The sequence below is a fragment of the Pyxicephalus adspersus genome, chromosome 1 (assembly GCF_032062135.1).
Source record: "Pyxicephalus adspersus chromosome 1, UCB_Pads_2.0, whole genome shotgun sequence".
Taxonomy (NCBI): domain Eukaryota; kingdom Metazoa; phylum Chordata; class Amphibia; order Anura; family Pyxicephalidae; genus Pyxicephalus; species Pyxicephalus adspersus.
Window position 1 is genome coordinate 32,189,722 of NC_092858.1, and position 20,865 is coordinate 32,210,586.

General features: G+C 39.1%; 1 protein-coding gene across 2 annotated transcripts in view; it reads right to left on the bottom strand.

The window, feature by feature from the left end:
• LOC140326731 (keratin, type II cytoskeletal 80-like) overlaps positions 1 to 20,865 on the bottom strand; it is a 95,263-nt gene that overhangs the window by 55,423 nt on the left and 18,975 nt on the right. Inside the window, exons 2-3 of one of the 2 annotated variants that reach the window (XM_072405609.1) lie at positions 15,119 to 15,208; positions 840 to 953 (exon numbers count right to left, since the gene is read on the bottom strand). In XM_072405609.1, coding sequence (XP_072261710.1) covers positions 840 to 896 — 57 coding nt within the window. In that variant the 5' untranslated portion in view covers positions 897 to 953; positions 15,119 to 15,208. The remainder of the gene's footprint in view (positions 1 to 839; positions 954 to 15,118; positions 15,209 to 20,865) is intronic. The other variant, XM_072405617.1, reaches the window with a different exon arrangement.

Genomic DNA, 20,865 nt, shown 5'->3' on the forward strand with positions numbered 1-20,865 from the left:
AAGGCACCCTCTGAAAAACAACTTGAAGTACGGGCAATTTCTTCAGCCACTATAAAGCTTGCTTTCACTGCAGCATCATTTTTCGCTGTAGCCTCCTGAATCTCGCGTGACTTGTTATGTATGCGCATGCGTAATAGATAGCAAGTACGGCCGGCGAGATCACAAGCCTCCTATGTTACCGCGCGTCATTGTGATGGAACGCAGCGGCGTGCAGTGATGACAGCGCGGTGCGGGCCACATTGCAAGGCCTGGCGGGCCGGATTTGGCCCGCGGGCCTTGTGTTTGACATGTGTGCTCTAGAGGAATCATTTAAGTTCTTGTCCTCTGACTTAGACTGTTGTATGCTGGTCTCCGTGTGTGATATACTCAATTTTTGCTCAGTGCGTTACGCGGACAAAGTCTACTTCATCAGGAGCCAATTGAGATCTACAAATTACATACATAAATATCTTCATTAATTAATCATAATATTTGCCCATGATAATATACTGTACATTTCAAAACTACTTTACTCAATGAAAAAAATTAAAAAAAAAACAGGAATTTTATTGCAGAAGAGACAGATGATGTTCCCTTTACAATATAATGTACTTACCTGTCTCTTCACTATCTTTTTTTAAAACTATGTGTATGATGCCACAATATGAACTGGAATATGAATGAACTCTTGTGTGGCCAGGTCAATTAAGATGGCCAATGACTGGGAACCTAGAAGAAGACAGGTGACGGCATTTGCATAAAAATGAGAACAAGTGTAACTAAAAAAAATTGTTAATTTTATTGCAGAAGGAACATTTGCTGGCCTGGTCATGGTATTATCTTGATAACAAATGGTTTACCTGAGATAAATGGAGCAGCCAGCTTCCCTCTTTGCCACTTCCCTCTTCCCTCTGCATTCCCTATGCTTTGATGGCCATCCTTGCAAAAAATTGGGATCCTCCGTACAAGTGCTCCTGTTTAGGGCAATAGAACACTTGAAAAGCCAAATCTAGAGCACCCACATATTATTCAAGGCTTTACTGTGCACATAAGTCATATACCATTACTATCCTCTTGGCTGATATTCAGTCCTAGGACCCCAGACTTTGGATAAAAATGAAAGGTCTGACTTAATGACAGCCCCCAACCTCAATAAAAAATGCAAAAGGATGCAATAAAAAATGCAAAAGGTTGGAACATGTTTGCATTCCATTCCAGATTTGCTGGGCCATCCAGGTTCTCCCATGATAGTCTATATTTAATAAATCAGACCCATTGACTCAAGCAAATTTTGGCTACTGTTTTGTGAAAATGCACTCATTCTTTAACAAAAGACAAAGTCTCTCAGATTAGGTCTGCTTTAAGATTTGTAACTGTAGAATGATTCAGAGGTTAGCATTGTGTTTGTACATTTGAGTCTGCCAAAAAGTGTTATTGCATAAAGAGGAATAAAAGCTAAAATGACTAATGTTTCAGATTATCTATGTACAAATGGGGTAGTAGTTCATAATTTTGAAAAACAACTGGAATATTTCTGCTGCTATTCTATGTTCTAAAATCAGTTTCTTTAAATAGAAACTTTAAATGGGAATCTGGTGCATGTGCTAGTTTGTTTATTAGCCTTCTGATTCTATCACTTGTGTTTTTCTATTCTTTCTGCTGAAAACTTATATTTAAGCAGTAATTTTCTGAAAGGAGTAACAGAATCTTATACTTTGGTGTCAATGGTCATCTAGTGGAATACCAGGACATTTTGGGAATTCACAGCTGAATAGCCTTGACATAAGTGGCAAAGATGAAAGAATGAAGTAAAAATCTGGAAGAGGGTCAAGCCCTATCCTTTGGTTTTGGTTTCTAATTAACAATATTCATAGAAATGAATATTGACCAGGTAATAGTTGACCCAAAAATTAATTTGTGAAATGAATCGATTTGAATCTATTAACACGAATTCAACATGTCCTCAGCTGCCCTCTTGCTTGATTAGCTTGATGCACCACACAACGGCAGGTGTTTTGCTCATGTGGGCATAGCTCCTGTCATTGCATTCAGAGGGGGCAGCTGGTGACAACTATCCCTGGCTGCCCTGTTGTTAGATTGGCTGAATACATGCAAACAATGTTCAGCCAATCCTGCAATGGGTAGTAAAGAATAGATGTGAAAGGGTCTAAGTTTAAAATATAGGGGAGACCCCAGACTTTTTTTTTTTAAATTACATTTTTAATAAATCATACAATACGGAGTCACATTCTGATGCTAATCAGCCAAATTGATTACTATACAAACCTGTTTGCCTTCGACTGTTAAAAAATATACAGTAGACATTGTTGCACTAATTTTTGTAGTAAGCACTTATGCAAAGTGTCATCTTTTTCAGTTTATGGTTTATTCTTATGTTTATATAATTTTTTGAAAAATTGAAAATAAAGAATGTCAAAAAAAAATAGAGTAATAGTATAATTATTCTATTACCTACATACTAATTTGACAGTAAGTAGGCGTACATTGCTGTAATATGTCTCCCTGAAGTTGTAAATCCTAATTCTACCATAACTCTACTTTTAAAGGATGTCAGTTTTACCCTGTCAGTCATTGCTGGGGGCTGCATGAAGCCACTTGATTCTATTGTTATTTGATCTAGAAGGGTTGATTTAACCTATTAACCCTTTTATTACAATTGGGATAAAAACTGAATCAAATTTGGTCAAATCGGATAAAAATTAATTGCACTGAATTCCGGAAATTCGGAATCAACCATCTCAACTTTTAAGCAGAGCTCTCAGCAAGAACGACAAGGAACAAGTAGGTCTCCATTCTACCTTAATTTGCTGCTCAGATGCTTGCAGCTGTCTCTCCAGATTGGTCAGGAAGTTGATTTAGGGCCAACACACTCTAAAACTAAAGCATTTAGGCTATAATGAAATTGTTTATCCATGCATCCAGAACTGATTCTGAGTGTGTCATTCAGGGAAACACCACCTTTATACCTTGAAAGGTATTAAAAGGGTAATTTAAAAAGGTTCTGAACCCAAGAACAAACATTTAAACTGATGCAGCTCACCAGTTTTTAAATACAGTGCTTGCATTCTTTTTCAGCACAGAAAAATACCTGTTAATGCTTAATGCTTGATGTTTTTGTAGTTTTCTGTGAATTGCAGAGAAATCTTCAAATCTCCCCCTATTCATTAAACATTAAGATACCGTAAAGGGATTTTGTATCCACATCCTGAGAGGAACCTAGCACAACAATGCTGCTCTTTTGTAGATTATAGGGAGTTAGCGTTGTTGCCCTTGGAAGTACGTTTGTTATTGGAAGGATCACTGGGTGAAGATAAAGGAAAAATAACCTGAAAAAGAAAATCTGCAAGCACCATATCTAAGAACAGGTGAGGCTCAAAATACAAACATCATTTTGGTTTAGATATCCTTAAATATTATGTATGTTTGGTTTACATCAGGCACTTCACACCAGGCACTGTGCCAATATATAGGACCTTGCTAATACTGGTATAGTCATGCGGCAGTTGGACCACAAAGCAAACTTGCAGAGGGAATAGATTGCACTCCTCCTCACTGTGCACACAAAGGCAAGAGAAACTTTCATGGCCTTGTCATTATTGTCTTACACAAAATATTTATGCTGTATATAAAACAGATTATACACTACAGATTACTGTTTGTATACCACAATTGAATGCAATAGTGGTTTTGTCTCTCTCTAATTGATTGTACAGAAGCTGTACAAAAAAAGGGAGGGTTAGGAAGCGTACTGATCTCAGCTTCTCTTTTCTGGATCTTTCTCATTTTTATTTCTTTTTCTATCCCTTTCCTGTATGTGCCTGTTTTCTCAGTTATATTTGTTAGTACCCTTCATTCCACCCTTTATCTATAGTTCATGCTTCTCTACAGTTATAATATATATAGTACTGAGACAGTTTATTCTGCTGATTTGTTAGGTTAGCATAAAATTCCTATGAGTTGGAATCTTTTATAATGGGATTTATCTAATATGTGCTACAGTTTGAACTAAGGATACTTCTTTTAATAACACAGTCAACATGTCATTTTCATCAGATATAATATTATGTGGGCTTTGTACTATTTTTGATGCAGATTTCTGATCTGTGTTCAGATTTTTTCTAGCACGTCTAGTTTTTGTGATGCAGCTAATTATATATTGTGTGAAATTCATTATGAATAACCTTAATAACCATATTACATCATTTAACAACAGTTTTCTTTTTTTAAGGTTAAAGACCGCACTAACTGCGATTAATTTCATTTATCATCATGCCTAGAAATTGCCTTAATGATTCAGACAGTTCCTGTTACGTGTGTGGTTCATTCACAACGAAAGCACAACGTCGCCATATTACCACAGAACTTAAAAAGATTTACAAACTATATTTCGGATGTCCACTTGGTGACCAGGATAAATCTTGGGCTCCACATGTCATCTGTACCAGTTGTTCCAATGGACTTTGTGACTGGCTAAATCGGCGTAAAGTAGCAATACCGATGATGTGGGGAGAACTGCGAGACCATCTAATCGATTGCTATTTTTGCCGCGTCAACAAAAGAGCATTCTCAGGTAAAACTAAGCATAAAATTGTATATCTCAGCCTTGATTCTGCAATTAGGCCTGTTCCATATAATGATTCATTGCCAGTCCTGATACCTCCACATGATGGACTTGCTTCAGTAGATGGTGATGAGTAGGAAAAACCGGTTGAGATTTGTAATTTTGATCCCGTGGCGAATCTGGCCTTTCTCCCTTACCGAACATGTAAGCGAGAACGGCCTTGTGATTCGCCATGAGGTCATGTTCTCCCCGAACAAACAAGGTAAAAAGCAGTGGGTGGTAACGCAGAGAAATGTCAGCGGGAATGGCGGCTGGGAGCGAATCATTTGCTCCCAGGATGCACAGCAAGGCCCAGCAGCCAATCAGGAGAGATCTGAGCACAGACATATATACAGGGAAGGAGGGAGGGGTTAGTCACTCCATCTTGTGTTCTGTGTGTAGGATAGATGCAGGGAGAGACTTGTATTGTGACAGAGACAGTGTAGGAGCCTTCTTAGTCCATTGTTAGCTGTTCTGTGTTTTATAGGGAATTTATCCTGTACTACTGTTTAGTATAGGATATTGTGTATGTAGAATAGGTTAAGCAGACATCTTTACTTTTACATGAGCTACTAGCTAGTCAGTTTTGTAAAATTGTCAGCAGTCAGCACATTTGATGTAAGTTATATTGTGTTTATTACACTCTTAGGTGCTGTTCACTGACTGCACATGCACTCTAGGTACAATTGTGGTTGCTGCTACTTGTAGTGCAACACATAGCTAGTCAGTTTTGTTAAATTGTCAGCAGTCAGCACATTTAGTGCAATCTATATTGTGTATTAGTGAAGACACTGTTAGTCATCTTTTTTCACACTGTACAATCACTAAAGCTAAATAAAATCAATTGCAGTTCCTATTTACCAAAGAAGACTGATACAGTTACATTTCTGGCCTACTGTAAAATTAATACAGATATTTCAGTGTTTGATACCTTTACCTATTTACCAAGGAAACCGTTTGGTACAGGTGCATTTTTTTCCAGAATAAGTAAAAGATGAGAGGTAGACCCAGGGGAAGGTGTGGTGATGGGCGACCTGCAACATCTGGCAGGGGGTATACTCCCTGGGAGTCCACCACTGTAGGACAGCAGCAGCAGCAAACTGTTGGAGGCAGCAGCACAAGTTGACAAACAGGTCTGAGATGTGTGCAGAGCAGCAGTACGCTGGTGAATGTTTTGAAAGGGCCGAATACAATCATACAGCCACAACATGTGGCGAGGATTGTGGACTGGGTCTCAGGGGCCTCAAGTGCAGCAGGCTCTTCTTCTGCAGTAGGAACCAGCACAGCCGTGACAGGAGCAAACACAGGAGTTAGTGTGGCTAATGTGCTTGTACCTCCCGATGACTCTCCCATTTTGTTTGACGAACAGGCTGAGGATCTGTCAGTGCGAAGTTCAGAGCAGGAGGCAGACTTTGAGACCCTTGGAGAGTGTGGTCAGGACTTGCTGGGCGAGGGTTCTGGATCAGTGGCTGCATTTGCAGAGGTTGGCTTAGATGAAAATGTTGTGTGCGCCAACAGAGGCTGCCACCGCATAGACTGATTTGTGAACTCCACGGTGCACATGCTCCAGCGTCTGTGTGAGCAAAAGCTAGCCAACCGCCATTACTTGTCAGCGTGGTACAGCGAGGCAGCTAGGCCCTTGGTACAGCCACACAACTGAGCTATTTTACCAGTGACCAGTGGCTGCAGATGGAGACCCTGTGCAAGGTACTGGCCCCCTTTGAGCAGGCCACAAACGTCGGGAGCGGTCAGGCTGGAACAACGCCATACCCATCTATCTTTCTGCCTGATAATACCCTGTGTGGCCTGATGGAAAGTAGCAATGGGAGAGGAGGGGAAAAAAGGGGGGAGGAGGATGAGGGTGACATTACACTCCATACCACACAGCCAGCATCAGGTGGTGCAAGAAATAACACTGGCCAGCATCAGGAGTTCCAAGAGGAGGAAGGGGAGGAAGATGATTATGATGATGATGATAAGTGAGACCATGTTGGGGCTGCTGGACAGGACTTGTCCAACCCGCATTTGTGCTGTCACACCCAAGGCATTGTGCAGGCGATGGAACAACAAGAATTGCTGCAGCTTGAAGAGGAGGAGATGGGTGATGAGGAGGAAGATGTTTTGGCGCCTACTGAGGGGCAGGAGGAGGATGAGCCCAGGGAATCCCTCTTTCATATGTGTCCACATGTTGCAATGCCTACGGAGGGACCCCTGCATTTCAGCATCAAAAACTGGGATGATTACTGGCTGGCCACCCTTCTGGATCATCACTACAAAATGTCACAGTTTCTACCCAACCCAACCAACCCAAGAAAGAAAAGATGACTCGCCTGAGCAGACTACAATGTGATGGGCTGTGTGAGGAGTGGCAGCAGTAGTGGCAGCAGGCCGTACACATCCAAAAAATCTAGGCCAAGGCAGGGGAGATTTTCTGGACCCCTGTGAAACCTGATGCGGCCACCTCAAACAAGTGAAATGCAGGGGCATAACCATCAAGAACGCATAAAAGCGCATGGTACACAATTACGTTGGCTCTTTTCTGGCTGGTGGTGGTGGTGTTGATGACAGCAGTTATAAGGAGCATGCCTGTCCTGACAGTAGAGTTGCCATTCATTTTTGAGTCAACAGGCTTGAAATCTGCCCGCAGTTGGCACAGTATGCTATCAAGCTTCTTTCGTGCCCTGCATCCAGTGTTCTGTTCGAAAGAACATTCAGTGCCGCTGGTGGAGAGGTCATAGACAACCAATCACGACTGTCACCAGAAAATGTCAATCGCCTAACCTTTTTGAAAATGAATGAAAGGTGGGTTACTAACAACTATCTATACCCCCTATCTATATCTATACCCCCACTGCAGATGTCACTGATTGACTGACACAAGGACTAACTGGCCAACCAAGATGCCTCTGTGAACCCACACTGCTCCTGTGCTGAGTCTGTGGCTGGCTATCACCAACACCCTGTCAGCTGAGCCTGCCTCGGTTTAATTTTTCTGCTAGTTATCGCAAAGTACAGGGGTGGCATTCATCGCCAATGTCAGGCCTGTCATGATGCCAGCTAGCAATATACTTTACATTTCTGCTGCTGCTCAACAAACTGCAAATGAAAACCTCCAGTACTGCCACACTAATAGGTACCATTGCCTTTGTCTAATTTTTCAGCTAAGTAATGTAAGATTGAGGGTTGGCATTCATGTCATCCACTTCATGATGCTAACTAGCAATATCCTCTACCTTAATACCGCTTCCGGCACCACAGACCACAGCGACAGTGCTGGCGCACAAAACATCTTGGTCTGGCCCTTCTACGTTTAATCACAAATTTCAGATATTTGTATTACACACTTATGGGTGGCATTGACGATGGACTACACCCAGCCAGTTACCAATGCGGTCTCCGCTCCTTCTCAGGGCCCACTGCCTCCTCCTCCTGCTGTTGCTGCCGCCTGTCAGTATTCCATTCACTAAAATTGTATTACACACTTCTGGGTGGCATTGACAATGCACTACACCCAACTCTAGATGCCAGTTACCAGTGCTGTCCAAGCTCCGTCTCAGGGCCCACCGCCTCCTCCTGATGCTGCCTCCTGTCAGTACTCCATTCACTAAAATTGTATTACACACTTCTGGGTGGCATTGATCATGCACTACACCCAGCTCTAGATGCCAGTTAACAATGCGGTCACCGCTCCTTCTCAGGGTCCACCACCTCCTCCTCCTGCTGTTGCTGCCACCTGTCAGTACTCTATTCGCTAAAATTGTATTACACACTTCTGGGTGGCATTGATGACGCACTACACCCAGCTCTAGATGCCAGTATCTCCCTGGCGATAGCTGACCAGAGGCCACACATTGCTATTTTTCGCTCCGTATCCTCTGGTCCTCCATCCTTTTGCCTAATGTCACCGCGCTACTTCTCCGCACCTTTATGGGTGGCATTCCTAATACATGTCATCCAGGTCATGATGCCAGCTAGCAATGTGGTCTCCTGCTGTTTTGACAGCAGAGACTGCTGCTAGTGGGTTGAGTTCACATGAAGCGCCACCCTATCTCATTGTCCTAATGTTTATGCTGCCTTCTGTACGCTGTCCATCACGCAAAAATCCTATTTGCCTGCTGTCACTTTACCTGCCATTTTGTGGAAAACCACAAGGTCTTTTGGAGATTTTTACCTTGTTGCCACTGTTCTACACACCTAGCACATTTTGTGGTTATAACATGTATAGGGGCTATTAATGTTTAAAGTCGGCCAATTGACTTTTATTGCATTCGCAAAATTGGTTCACCAAAATTTCGCGGATCCATTGGAAGTTCAAGGAAATTTTGCGAGACTGTCAGAGCCCTTCTCGCCCATCCCTAGTGATGAGAAATGTGCTGGAGTTGCAGCCAGTTACAACCCCGAATCATCTGATCCTGACTACTTGGCCGATGAAGATTCAGAACTAGACACCTTTACACAAGCAGAGCTGAATGATTTTGTTCGTGATCTAAATCTCTCCAAAGACAAAGCAGAACTTCTTGCTTCAAGCCTGAAACAGAAGTACTTGCTTGCAAAGAGTATAACTGTAACTCACTACAGAAAACAAAATCCTAACTTCACAACGTTCTTCACTAGTGATGGCTCACTGTGCTACTGTCATGACATAAATGCATTCTTTACCAGTTTGTCACAAGAGCATGTTCCATCTGAATGGCGTATCTTCATTGATTCCTCTAAAAGAAGCTTGAAAGCATTCTGTTAACCTAAAGGAGTCCTAGGACAACATGAAGTTACTACTTGAAGCAATCCAGTATAAAACACACCAGTGGAACATCTATGGGGGTCTAAAGGTCATTGGCTTGCTGATGGGAATGCAAGGAGGATCCACAAAATATTGCTGTTTCCCATGCCTGTGGGACAGCTGATCTACAGGAGACCATTATGTCAAGGGTCATTGGCTACCAAGAGATAAGTAAAAGCCCGGAACAAGCAATGTCACAATTCTGCCTCTGGTTGATCCACATAAAATATTTCTACCACCTCTCTATATCAAGTTAGGCTTGATGAAGAACCTTGCAATGCCATGCGTAAATCGAACTCCATGGGTTTTCAGTACCTTGTTAAGAAGTTTCAAAAAAAGGCACTGCAAAAATGGAGGAAGGGATAAATATAGGGCCACAGATCAATTCTGTTTTGCAGGATGATGTTTTTTTTAAACAATCTCAGCAGCCGAGCTAGAAACTTGAGATGCATTCAAGTGGCTGTGTGAAAATTTCCTGGGCAACCATAGGTCTTCTGCATACAAGGAAGGAGTTCAGAATCTGCTTAATTCATACCAGAATCTGGGTTGTCGCATGTCATTAAAAATACATTTCTTGCACTCACATCTAGAATTCTTCACGGAAAATCATGGTATGGTGAGTGACAAACAAGGAGAACGTTTTCACCAGGACAATCAGTTAATGGAGCACCGCTTCCAAGCTTTCTGGAATGAAATGATGATGGCTGACTACTGCTGGATGCTGTAATGCGAAAATCCAGACAAAGAGTACACAAGAAAATCATACTCTAAGCATTTCTGAAGAAACAATGGTACCTGAATTACAGTTCAGTAGATCTATACCACAGTGTGCCGTATTTAACTTCACACTGAAGATCTATTAACATTCACTTCAATAGTGCTTACGTTTTAGTACAAAATACATGCACCTACAATGTTAACTATAATAGTACTCATAACTCAGGAACTGTACGTGTTAGGTAAAAACTGATCTGAAAAATCTGAAAAAACTTATTTAGAAAAGTTTGCTGTGGTTTCTGATGATTATCAAAACAAATTTGTTGTTGACCTGTGTAATTTGTGTCTTCCTATATATTTTTTTTTTTCATTTCTGTTGTATGATTGTTGGTTATTGTGTTATTTTTCTCTTTTTTTATTCTCCAAATATAGAAGGGTGTGGTATTGAAGTCCTCCAAGATAACTGAATAAACACTTCTAGAAGGAGCAACATCTTTTATCTTTTTTTAATTGTATAAAAAAAATAATTGTCTTCTTTCTATAGTAGAGTAGGGAAATGCTAAAACCCTGGTAAGATTTGTATTACTGTTTGTGCTGTATTGTAGGTTTTCAGGCTTGTAAAAACTATTGTCAGCAACACATGAAGTAAAAATAAATGTTTCTAATTGAGATTTAGAGAATAGTTTGAAAAAGTCAGGAGTTTAAACTCTTTGCTAAATTTTATTAAAATGAATGGCTAATTAAAACATTTGAGGTTTTCTTGGCATATAGTAGGTGGTTGGATCTTGCTTGTACTACTCTATTGTCTATAATAGGTATTGAATATTATCACAGTATCAGGGATGTTATAGCACAGAACTAACTTTCTGAAAAATGTAAAATTCAAAGGAAGGATATCACAAATTGGTTTGATATAAACCACATTATATACATTGCTTTTAGTGGAGAATGTTTATTTTACTTGTAGCTATATGAAATTTGTAAACCCACAGAATGTTTACTGTAGGTTAGAACACATAAGACCGCTCCAAATAAATACGTAATCTGTTCACACTCACAAGTGAATTGTAGTAACTTGTTTTGGTAAAGTTTCCACATATTTTATTTGCATTTCAAAAGGAAGCACCTTCATTTCAAACGGCCTTCAAAAAGGCTATGTACACACATGCAATAATTGTCTTTGGAAGAGTCTTTCACAATCCTTTCCAACGACAAATGACTGCACAATGCATAAATGAATGCTATACATAGAGCACCCCTATATGGAGAGGGGAGGGGGGCGAACAACGAATCAGCATCCCACTGCACTCTCTCCCCTTCCCTTGCATTATGGTAGTTCGTTGTCTGTGGATCTGCCAGGACGGTCGTTCAGATGAGGAGCTGCGAGCACTGTACACACACAAGATTCTCTTCCGATATCAGCCCTGAGACGATTATCAGAAGAGAACCATTGCACATATGTAGGTAGCCTAACCTGCAGCATTTTTTTCAACACAGCACATTACAGTGCACTTATGATTCACATCTCTGAATTGTGTCAATTGCATTTGTTTGCATTGTGTATTGAGTTTTGGAATACTATTCAAACAATTAATTTTACAAATAAATATTCACACTATGTTTCACCAAAAATGCACTGGGGTGAATATGTTTAACATGTGAATACCGAAACCTATTATTAGGCAATGCTGTGCTGTTCTTCCTGTAATATTTCTTTTCAGTGACTGGTGTGGTAGTCTCTATTCATGAACAAATGCAAATTATCCAAGTCATCTTTAAAAAAAAGGTGACAGACAAATACCTAGTAAATAAAAAAAAGCCATAAATAATGTTCCCTCCTGACAAGTGATTGTTATTACCATAGGCTAATAAGTCATATAAATGCAATTCTATTTTCTTTTAAATTTAACATCCATTTTAAGAGCATTGGCCACTATTACAATTTAAAAGATAATTTGTCAATGATAGATCTGCAGCAATTCACCTAATAAATAAAGGAACAGGTTTTTGATAACTGACAGTTTTCAGACAGAATAAAGTAGAAAAACTGTAAAAAATTAATATCCACACTGAAAGCAGTGTTGAGTAATCTTGCAACTTGCTTTCAAAGGTCTTGAAGATTTACATAAAATTTTCCTGGATAATTTCTGTTCCCTCTGCTCACACCTCTATAGCAAAGATTTTAAAAGCAATGATGTCTGATATTTGTGGAGTGCTAACTCCGGCCTTTGCAGCGCTAGGTCCGAATCCCACCCAGGACACTATCTGCATAGAGTTTGCAGGTTCTCCCCATGTCTGCGTGGGCTTCCTCCGGGTACTCCGCTTTCCTCCCACATCCCGAAAACATGCAGTTAGGTTAATTGGCTTCCCCTAAATTGACCTTAGACTACATTAGTGACTTATGACTATAGTAGGTACATTAGATTGTGAGCTCCTTTGAGGGACAGTTAGTGACATGACTATGGACTTTGTACAGTGCCGCGTAATATGATGGCGCTATATAAATACTGTGTAATAATATTAAAATTACACTAACATTAAAGCTTCATTTACATAGGCTGCAAGAGAAAGCATTTGAAAAGGTTCTAGTTTTAGGAATGCTTACCAAAGGTCTACCCTTGGTGCAATGGAGAGATCATAGCAGATGTTTACTTTGCATGAAAAAACAATGTTGTTTCCACCATTTCCCAGGTGTTATTAGGGGGCTGTCCAGAAGATATTGAAAAACAGCATTTTGGCCTTTCTCTCTTTTGGTCACTGTAGCTGCTTATCATAACTTTCCAACAGTGATGGCTGAATGACGGGGATTGGCTAAAACATTGGTTTCTTATCTGAAGTCGATAGTTGTGTAAGTGGCTCGGATTATAGGATTTCAGGGGTTCTGTTAGGTAGCTGAAGATACATGCAGGCATCTGGAGGGTTTTTACAGATATTATTTACTTAGTGACCTACCTACCTACTGGCAGCTTATACTTGCAACTAACTCTCCAAGAAAGCTGCTTATCATAACTTTCCAACAGAGATGTCTGAATGATGGGGATTGGCTAAAGCATTGGTTTCTTAGCTGAAGTCGGTATTTGTGTAAGTTGCTCGGGTTATGGGATTCTAGGGGCTCTGTTTGGTAGCTGAAGATACATGCAGGCATCTGGAGGGTCTTACTTTACAAAAATTCTTTACTTTTCTCTACTCCATCCTGGTCTTGTGCACAGTTCTACACATTCTGTCCTTGATCCCAGTCTTGCACGCTGTCAATGATTCTAACATTGACCCATGCCACACATTTGCAGGGCCGCAGACTGGCTCTTTAACAACAAATTTGCTTTATAATCAAGTCATATGAAAGTATCTTGGCTGTTAATTGAGGAGTATCTGTAATATTGTAGAGGTTGTTTGCTCATTTTTGGATCAGTAAAGGGACATTTTAAATAGTTTATTATCAATAAAATCAAACTAACAACTACCATGACTGGTGACAAGATTGGTGGATAGACCTTAGTATTGCTTAGAAAGGTACACTTATTCCAGTAGAGGCAAGCAGCAGGGAAATTGCAGCTTTATCCCTTTCAAGACTCATTCAGCCTGTGGACTATATGAGCTTATTGACAAGGGACTTGAAAGTCAATGCAGGTGTAGGGGTCAGGGGTCAGCTGCCATGAAATGATCTCTAGAATGCCCAGACTTGCAGGAAAAACAGGAATAACTTGTAGACCACAACAGGAATGCCATGTCGACATGCAGTAACATGAATCCATCTGTGTTGTGTAAACTTTCCTAATAAACTCTCATATAATTAGGAATACATGTTCAGAATATGTTTTAATATTTCACAAATATCATAAAAAGCAAGTCAAGTAATGTAAAGAAAACTCTATTTAGAAATCAGCTTGACATCAAATTTAAGCATGACATGTATGTGTCATGTATTACGTACAGTTATATAATACTTCTTTGTGTGGGTTCTGCAGGTGTTAAATTCTGCAGGTGTTAAATATAACATACTTCTGTAAATAGCCAAGAGAAAAGACAGGTAGACTATAGGTATGCACACTCTCTACAGGAGGATCTGTACTTTTCATTACATGATGTCTTACCTGGTTAGTTGAAGTTTGATTAACAAGAGGTATACAGAACAAATGTGTTGGCATTGGAAATAAGTGATTTTATTTATACAAAATTTTGGCAAACCATAGACTTTTGGCTCAATTAAACCACTTTGGCAACTACTGATCAGCGATATTTGGTTTTAATAATTTCAGCCTGAATGACCATTGGCCAGGTTATATATTTGGCACAGACCTGAAGCCAAATGCTAGGCCTACCTGTTTTTAACCTGGGCATGGAAATTTAAAATTTCATGAAAAATGAAAAAGGTAATTATAAGCTTTTTATTTGTCAAATATACCATTGAAATCATTTTGATATATTTGTTTAATAATTGTAAAAATATACATGTTGATCTGGTCAGATATAGAGTGCTGTCTGTTTTCTGTGCAATTAACCAGGCCCTTACCATTCAGAACTCTATTCAGAACACATCCCCCAATGTTATAGACATGATGAAGGAAGGAAGTGTTCTGTACTCCTAACATGCTTCCTGTTCTAGAGGGACTTGCTTCGCCTGGAATAACGTTATGTTTTGCCATTGTTGTCAGGAGCGGGAATGTGTTAGTAGCAGGATCACCAAAAACAGAAGAACTGATTCATAGTTAGGGAGGGGGTAGTACATATATGTCCCTTGAGGAGGATGTATGACTTCACTAGACAATGCAAGATAAGAAGAATGCTTCCCCCCACCTTCACCTGTTTCTCCCTTGGAGTAATTGCATTGACTGATACATTAGAGCATAAGAAACTCCAGTAGAATCCGCTTACAGTATCAGTTTACTTAGCATTCCATATATATATATATATATATATATATATTAGTGTGCATATATAGTATATATATTGTAACAGAACACAAACTAAATCAAACTGGAAGTAACAAAATATCCAATAATAAATACATCTTCTTAAAATACCTTGCATATATTTGTTGTGGCAAACATGAAACCGTCCACGGTCCAGATAGTATCATACACAGAGACATTAAATGAAGTAAGACAGTCAATCTGAAAGAAATATATAAAAAACATATGTAAAAAGTGTTCAGATAAATACATATAAATTGTGGTTGAACGACGTCTAATATTAAAATCCACTAAGCCTCCCATTTTATATTTTTAGCTGACTACATATGCTGCATACACCATATATAGAAATGGAAGGTGGTACATGGTATTAGACTGTAGTGCTGGGTGCACTCCAAATATAATAATATAAAAATGGAGTATTTAGCAGGGCACTCACAGGTCTTTCTGGGAAAAGAAGAGAAGGTTAAAGCTAAACAATTTTTCATTGGAGTTAGCCCACTAAAACACCGCTCAATTTAAAAGACCCATGAGTGCCTATATATATATATCATACTAAATTATTCAAAGTCACTAATGCTTTGCATTTTATATATGCTATGAAAACATGTGAGCCATATACTTGTGGAATGCAACAATACAGGTGGGGTGAGGAGACCTGACAAAGTGAGTTAAAGCCTAAAGGAATGTTAAAAGCAGTAATAATGGGGTTGGAGTGTGTAGAGTCTCACTACAGAATTTGACACCTATTGTGATTTCCATGGTAGCTGCAGAAAATAGGACTGAAAAGTCTTTTTTATGGTGTTGTCTTTATTAGAACATTCCTTCTAAGTAGTAAATTAGAAATATAAAAATATAAAAATGTTAAAAATATTTTATAAAGAGTATACTGCCGAGGACCACCTAAACTGGTATAGAATTGTAATATGGGACTTTAAGTGTTCTAGATCTAAAATTAAATTTTAGATAGATGTAGAGGGCAACATTACAGTTTATGTATTTATTTGAAATTAGAAAATTAAATTATAGAAAATTTTAAATATAAACTGTATAGGAAATATTTAAAAATATAAAATGTTAAACTGTGAATGGTGCACTGTTTCTGTAATAAAATTTGAGCAATTGTATATGCTAACAAGTTGCAATAAGACTACATTTTGGAGACAGATTATAATTTTTTTGCTTGTCTCTTGGGAGTCTATTTAAAAAGCAGAAGCAAGGCTGTACATTCAAAAAAAGCTCTGCTAATCCAACAAGCACACAGCATTCAGTGTGATATGCATTTTATGGAAATCTAAAGTCTGTGGGAAGTAAAAATTTATGGAAAAAAGCAGGAAGGAAAGTGCAGTTACAATAACTTTTTAAAGTCTCTTGACTGATTCTTCCACAATCACACATTTTTCTCTGCTGCTTTAAGCGGCCCCTTATTTTTTTTTAAATCGCCAATCTATATATTTTTTAAAAGATGAAAAGCTAAGTGAAGTAAACCGCTGTATGTACAAGTAAGGTGAAAGATTCATACAGTGTTGCTGGGTATATGCTTGTTAGGTGGTGAGATGCTCAATAATGTAGAAGCTAATGTACCAGAATATTGCATTCAGAGAAGGAATACAATAGACAATGCTTGGGATGGTCATTATGTACTTATCAATAATGCTGGCACTCTTGAGCCTCCTACAGATGTCCATTGGATGTCAGATGATTGGAAACGATCATGAAAGATGAATGAGCGAATGCAGTAAACACAGCATATTTCAATTCTTTGGATAGGGGAAGGGTGAAGATGAGTGAGCTGGACCGAGTGACAGTGATTGTTCCTGATCAGCTGTGGGGGGATCCTTGTGCACATTTGAGATATTTGCACAGGACAAGACAAGCAATGACCTTTTGTCTTGGGTGGGTATTATCTGAAGTGTATACATAGCTTTGGTCTATTGGACAAAGCCTTCTGGCTGAATTGGAATTTCTTGACACATAGTATATTGGTCCTTCTAAACAAGTGCCATTGGTGTCTGCAAAACCCATAAACATGCACGCTCATAGGATAGGAAAATTACCAATACGCTAAGTTAAATGTAAATTGTATGGTAACACAAATACACTTATTTTTGTAAGCTAGTTGAAGCCAATAAAGAAACAACTTACAAAAACACCGAAATGTAAACAAAACGTATAAACATTGATTAACCACAGGGACAATTATTTCGTAAGATCAATCACTTTTCACCAGAAGTGACTGGATAGATCAAGGTAATCCACCCATTATGATGAATAAAGTGGTTGAAATTTTTAAAACATTTTTTGCTTAGGTCAGGCTAAGGATCCACATAACCCATATTGTCTAAATAAAGAAAACAGTCTATTTCTCACTGCAGGTAAGAGAATACTGCTTTACTGGGGCAAGACTCTCTTTTATAGACATTTTTGAGCACAAGACCAAGGTTTATTTATAGCACCTACTATTGCTGGCCTTGTACAGAGATAAGCATTCTGTGCATGACCTATCTGATTTATATTTGTCAATAAACTGTTTCAAATATACAGAGGACTACTAGGCTTTGTCAAAATTGATAATGTCCCACTATAAATGCAATATAAATGCTATTTACGCATGAATACTTTTTTTTCAATAGCCGTTACTATGGGTGGGGAGCAATTCTTCCCGAGTCCTGACACACATCACCTGATCTGACCTGGACTTGGTAATCTTTGTGCCAATATTTCAAACAGGTTTCTTTCATTGATCAAACTCAGCAAGATCTGGAAATGTTGCCAGGAAGGTGAAGCAACCAGTGTTGTCAATATTCTTATCTAATAACTTGTGATGTTTAGAGGTGGCAGTATAGTAGTAGCGACACAAGAAACTGCGCCAAGCATGCTGAAATCTCCAACAATTCAATCATGTTCTGTTAGCTCAAGGGGTTGCAAATTCTTTCAGCCTTTAAATGGAAAAATATTATAAAATTATAAAAAGGCACTACATTTTTTGTAGACAAATTACTCTAATCCATTTAAAGCTTTAGTGTTTGCAATTCTTCAAACTGATATTTTCAAAACACAATGTACACATTTGAAGAGTCTAATTTCCGATTCATCCTTGCATAAGGTGCTCAATTGCTAGGGGTTTTTTGATCGATAAACCTCTCGGATCAGTTTAACTGACAGCATTGTTGAATATCTGTAATGGTGACATTCTTCCCACTGGCCAGCAATGTAACCATCATTCATCTCATTGACCACCACACTACTGATCTCATTGACCATGTACTGTGAGCTGTGGTATAATAAATATAGCCGGGGTTCTCAAGTCCTTAAAGGTTTTTCAAGGATTCCCTCATGCTAAAAGGGTTGAGAAAGGCTGGTGTAGAACAACATTTCTTAAACTCCTTGTCCCTAAGAAGCCCATATTTATTTCCAGGTCTTCCGAAACCCCTGGTAACACCAATTTTTTGGGGATAAATGGGGAAAAAATGGTGCCCAGTGAAAAGAATGTTCACCTACAGTGGTGGCTAGAATTACACCTTTAGAGCAACTAAAAACATCATTAGAGCCCTGCAGATTACCAAGTGATGTTGGCCCCAAAACTATGCAGGCATCATCCAATACTAGGTCAGCCATCCACAGTTCAAAGAAAACTCTAGAAAACTGAAGGAGCCCTGTTTGAGAATAGCTAGTCTAGAAGGTATGTTAATATTGACTTTTTTTCACAAACATCTTGCAGATAGCGATAAATTATACAGTTTTCTTTTTTGTTTTATTTGTTGTTTATTTGCTATTTGTTATTGTTCTATGACAAAAAAAATATTGGTACTTTTGTGTTATTGTATTTAATGTTGTTTTTCTTTGGTATATGGGGATATTGGATAATATATATTCACAGATGACATCTGAGCTTAGAGAACATTTACTTATAACTCACTGTGCACTGAACATTACTTACTAATTGCAGAGCATATGACCCAAAAGCTAAATGTTGTGTAAAACAATGATAACCTGATTATGGTTTACAAAAGCTGATATAAAACAGATTGCCATTATAATTTAGGCTAGGCACACACGCCAGATGATTCTCGTCCGATTATCACCTCGGGGAATTTGGTGTGCGTACAGTGCTCGTCGTTCGTCTTTCATGGATCCGTCCTGGTGGATCTACAAACGATGAACAGCTATCAATCATAATGAAACTGAAGGGGAGAGAGTGCAGCAGGGTGCAACTCCTTCCTCCAGCGCTCATTGATGCATGTTTCAACCTTTTGTTGTTGGAAAGGATTGTGAAAGATCCTTTCCAACATCAATTATTGCACGTGTGTACCCAGTCAGTACAGGGAAAATGTGTGGCTCAAATCTCTTTTTCAGGTCTCTTATCTAACTTTGTATTGACCTATTGTGTATTCCTGATCTGATTAGGTTAGGTTAGGTCCAGTACATTCAGGTTTTTTTCCCCTTCAGAATAATTTTTAGTCTGCGAAAAATATTGGAATTGAATTTAATCCAAAGTAAAATGTACTTTTGACTGGTTATCAATCAATTTTCCTCACCTGGAACATTTGCTGCTTTAATGTTTCTTTGTGTTTATATTGCAGCAAGATACAAGGCAGGCTTGTGAAGAGAGTTCACTATTTTTACTATATGGCCAATGACCATGAGTAATATGAATGGTAACTAGTGTACATTTTGGATTGTTGAATATACACAGGGGCATGCTTCTATTGTCTGCTACACCTGTTGATCCTGACAAAAACTACTCTATTTTTGTAAGGTCTGCCTGAGCTTTACTGTTACTGGTTAACTTTAATATCAGCAGAGTAGTCCTGTGTTTTTGTAGTCCAAATGCCTTTTCTGTTCTAAGGTGTGCAGAAGACGCCGGAGGAAGAAGAAAGAAGACAGGGATTGACGCGATGGACAATGCGGGAAGCCGGTGGATCCGGTAAGCACTATATTTACTATTACTTTGCATAGGTTTACCTCCCCCGAGTGTGAATCGGGGTTACCGCTTTCAGCAACTTTTTTCTACCTTTTTACGGCTGGGGAGGTTAATAAATCAATTCCAGGTTTGTTGGATCACCCAGGTTCACTGATGACAGTGTATCTTTTCCAGTATTGGGGAGGTTTAATAAATCAGACCCAGTGGGTATTGTAACACTGGAGCAGTAAGGCCCTTTCCTACATGTTGTGAAAAAAATGCATTTTTTGGCCACTCTTGGATGCATAGAAAACTACTGCTATGTGCTTGGGATTGGCAAACTGCATTGCAGATAAACATTTTTGCATGCTGACTATGTTGTGACTATGAAGCGTTTCTTCCTCCAGAGGAGGAAAGCAACTGTGTGGGTAAAAGTGGGCAAGAAGTGTTGCTTTTTCTGGAACTGTCGCAATCCACCAGAGCCTTGTGCAGAGGTGAACAAAATGGTTCCCGACTGCTCCTTTTTACTTGAATCAGAGAGGATAGGATTGATGTGGGACTTGCCGCAGAATACTGCAGTCAACCACGGATCTGGAATAGTCATTGGTGAGTAATTAGCAAGATCAGCAGTTTAAAAGAAAGGTACAAATCCCAGAAAACTAATGCAGTAAGAACATACAAGCAGTGATGGGCTACAATGCATACTTTTGGTTCTAAAAAATTATGGTAGCCAAATTCGGTAATCCCTGTTCAAGGTACTCATTTGATATTCAGATTGTCACCCACTCCTCTAAGTGAGAGGAGTGATTTATGTGTTGAAGCCCTAGGCTGTGGAAACTCTTTAAATTGCGCATATATTTCTTGTGTCTGAGCAGTTTCACAAGAACAGTGAAATATCTAGCAGAGAGGTGAGGAATGTATCTTGAAAAATTACAGCTGATCTTTTTCACTTGCT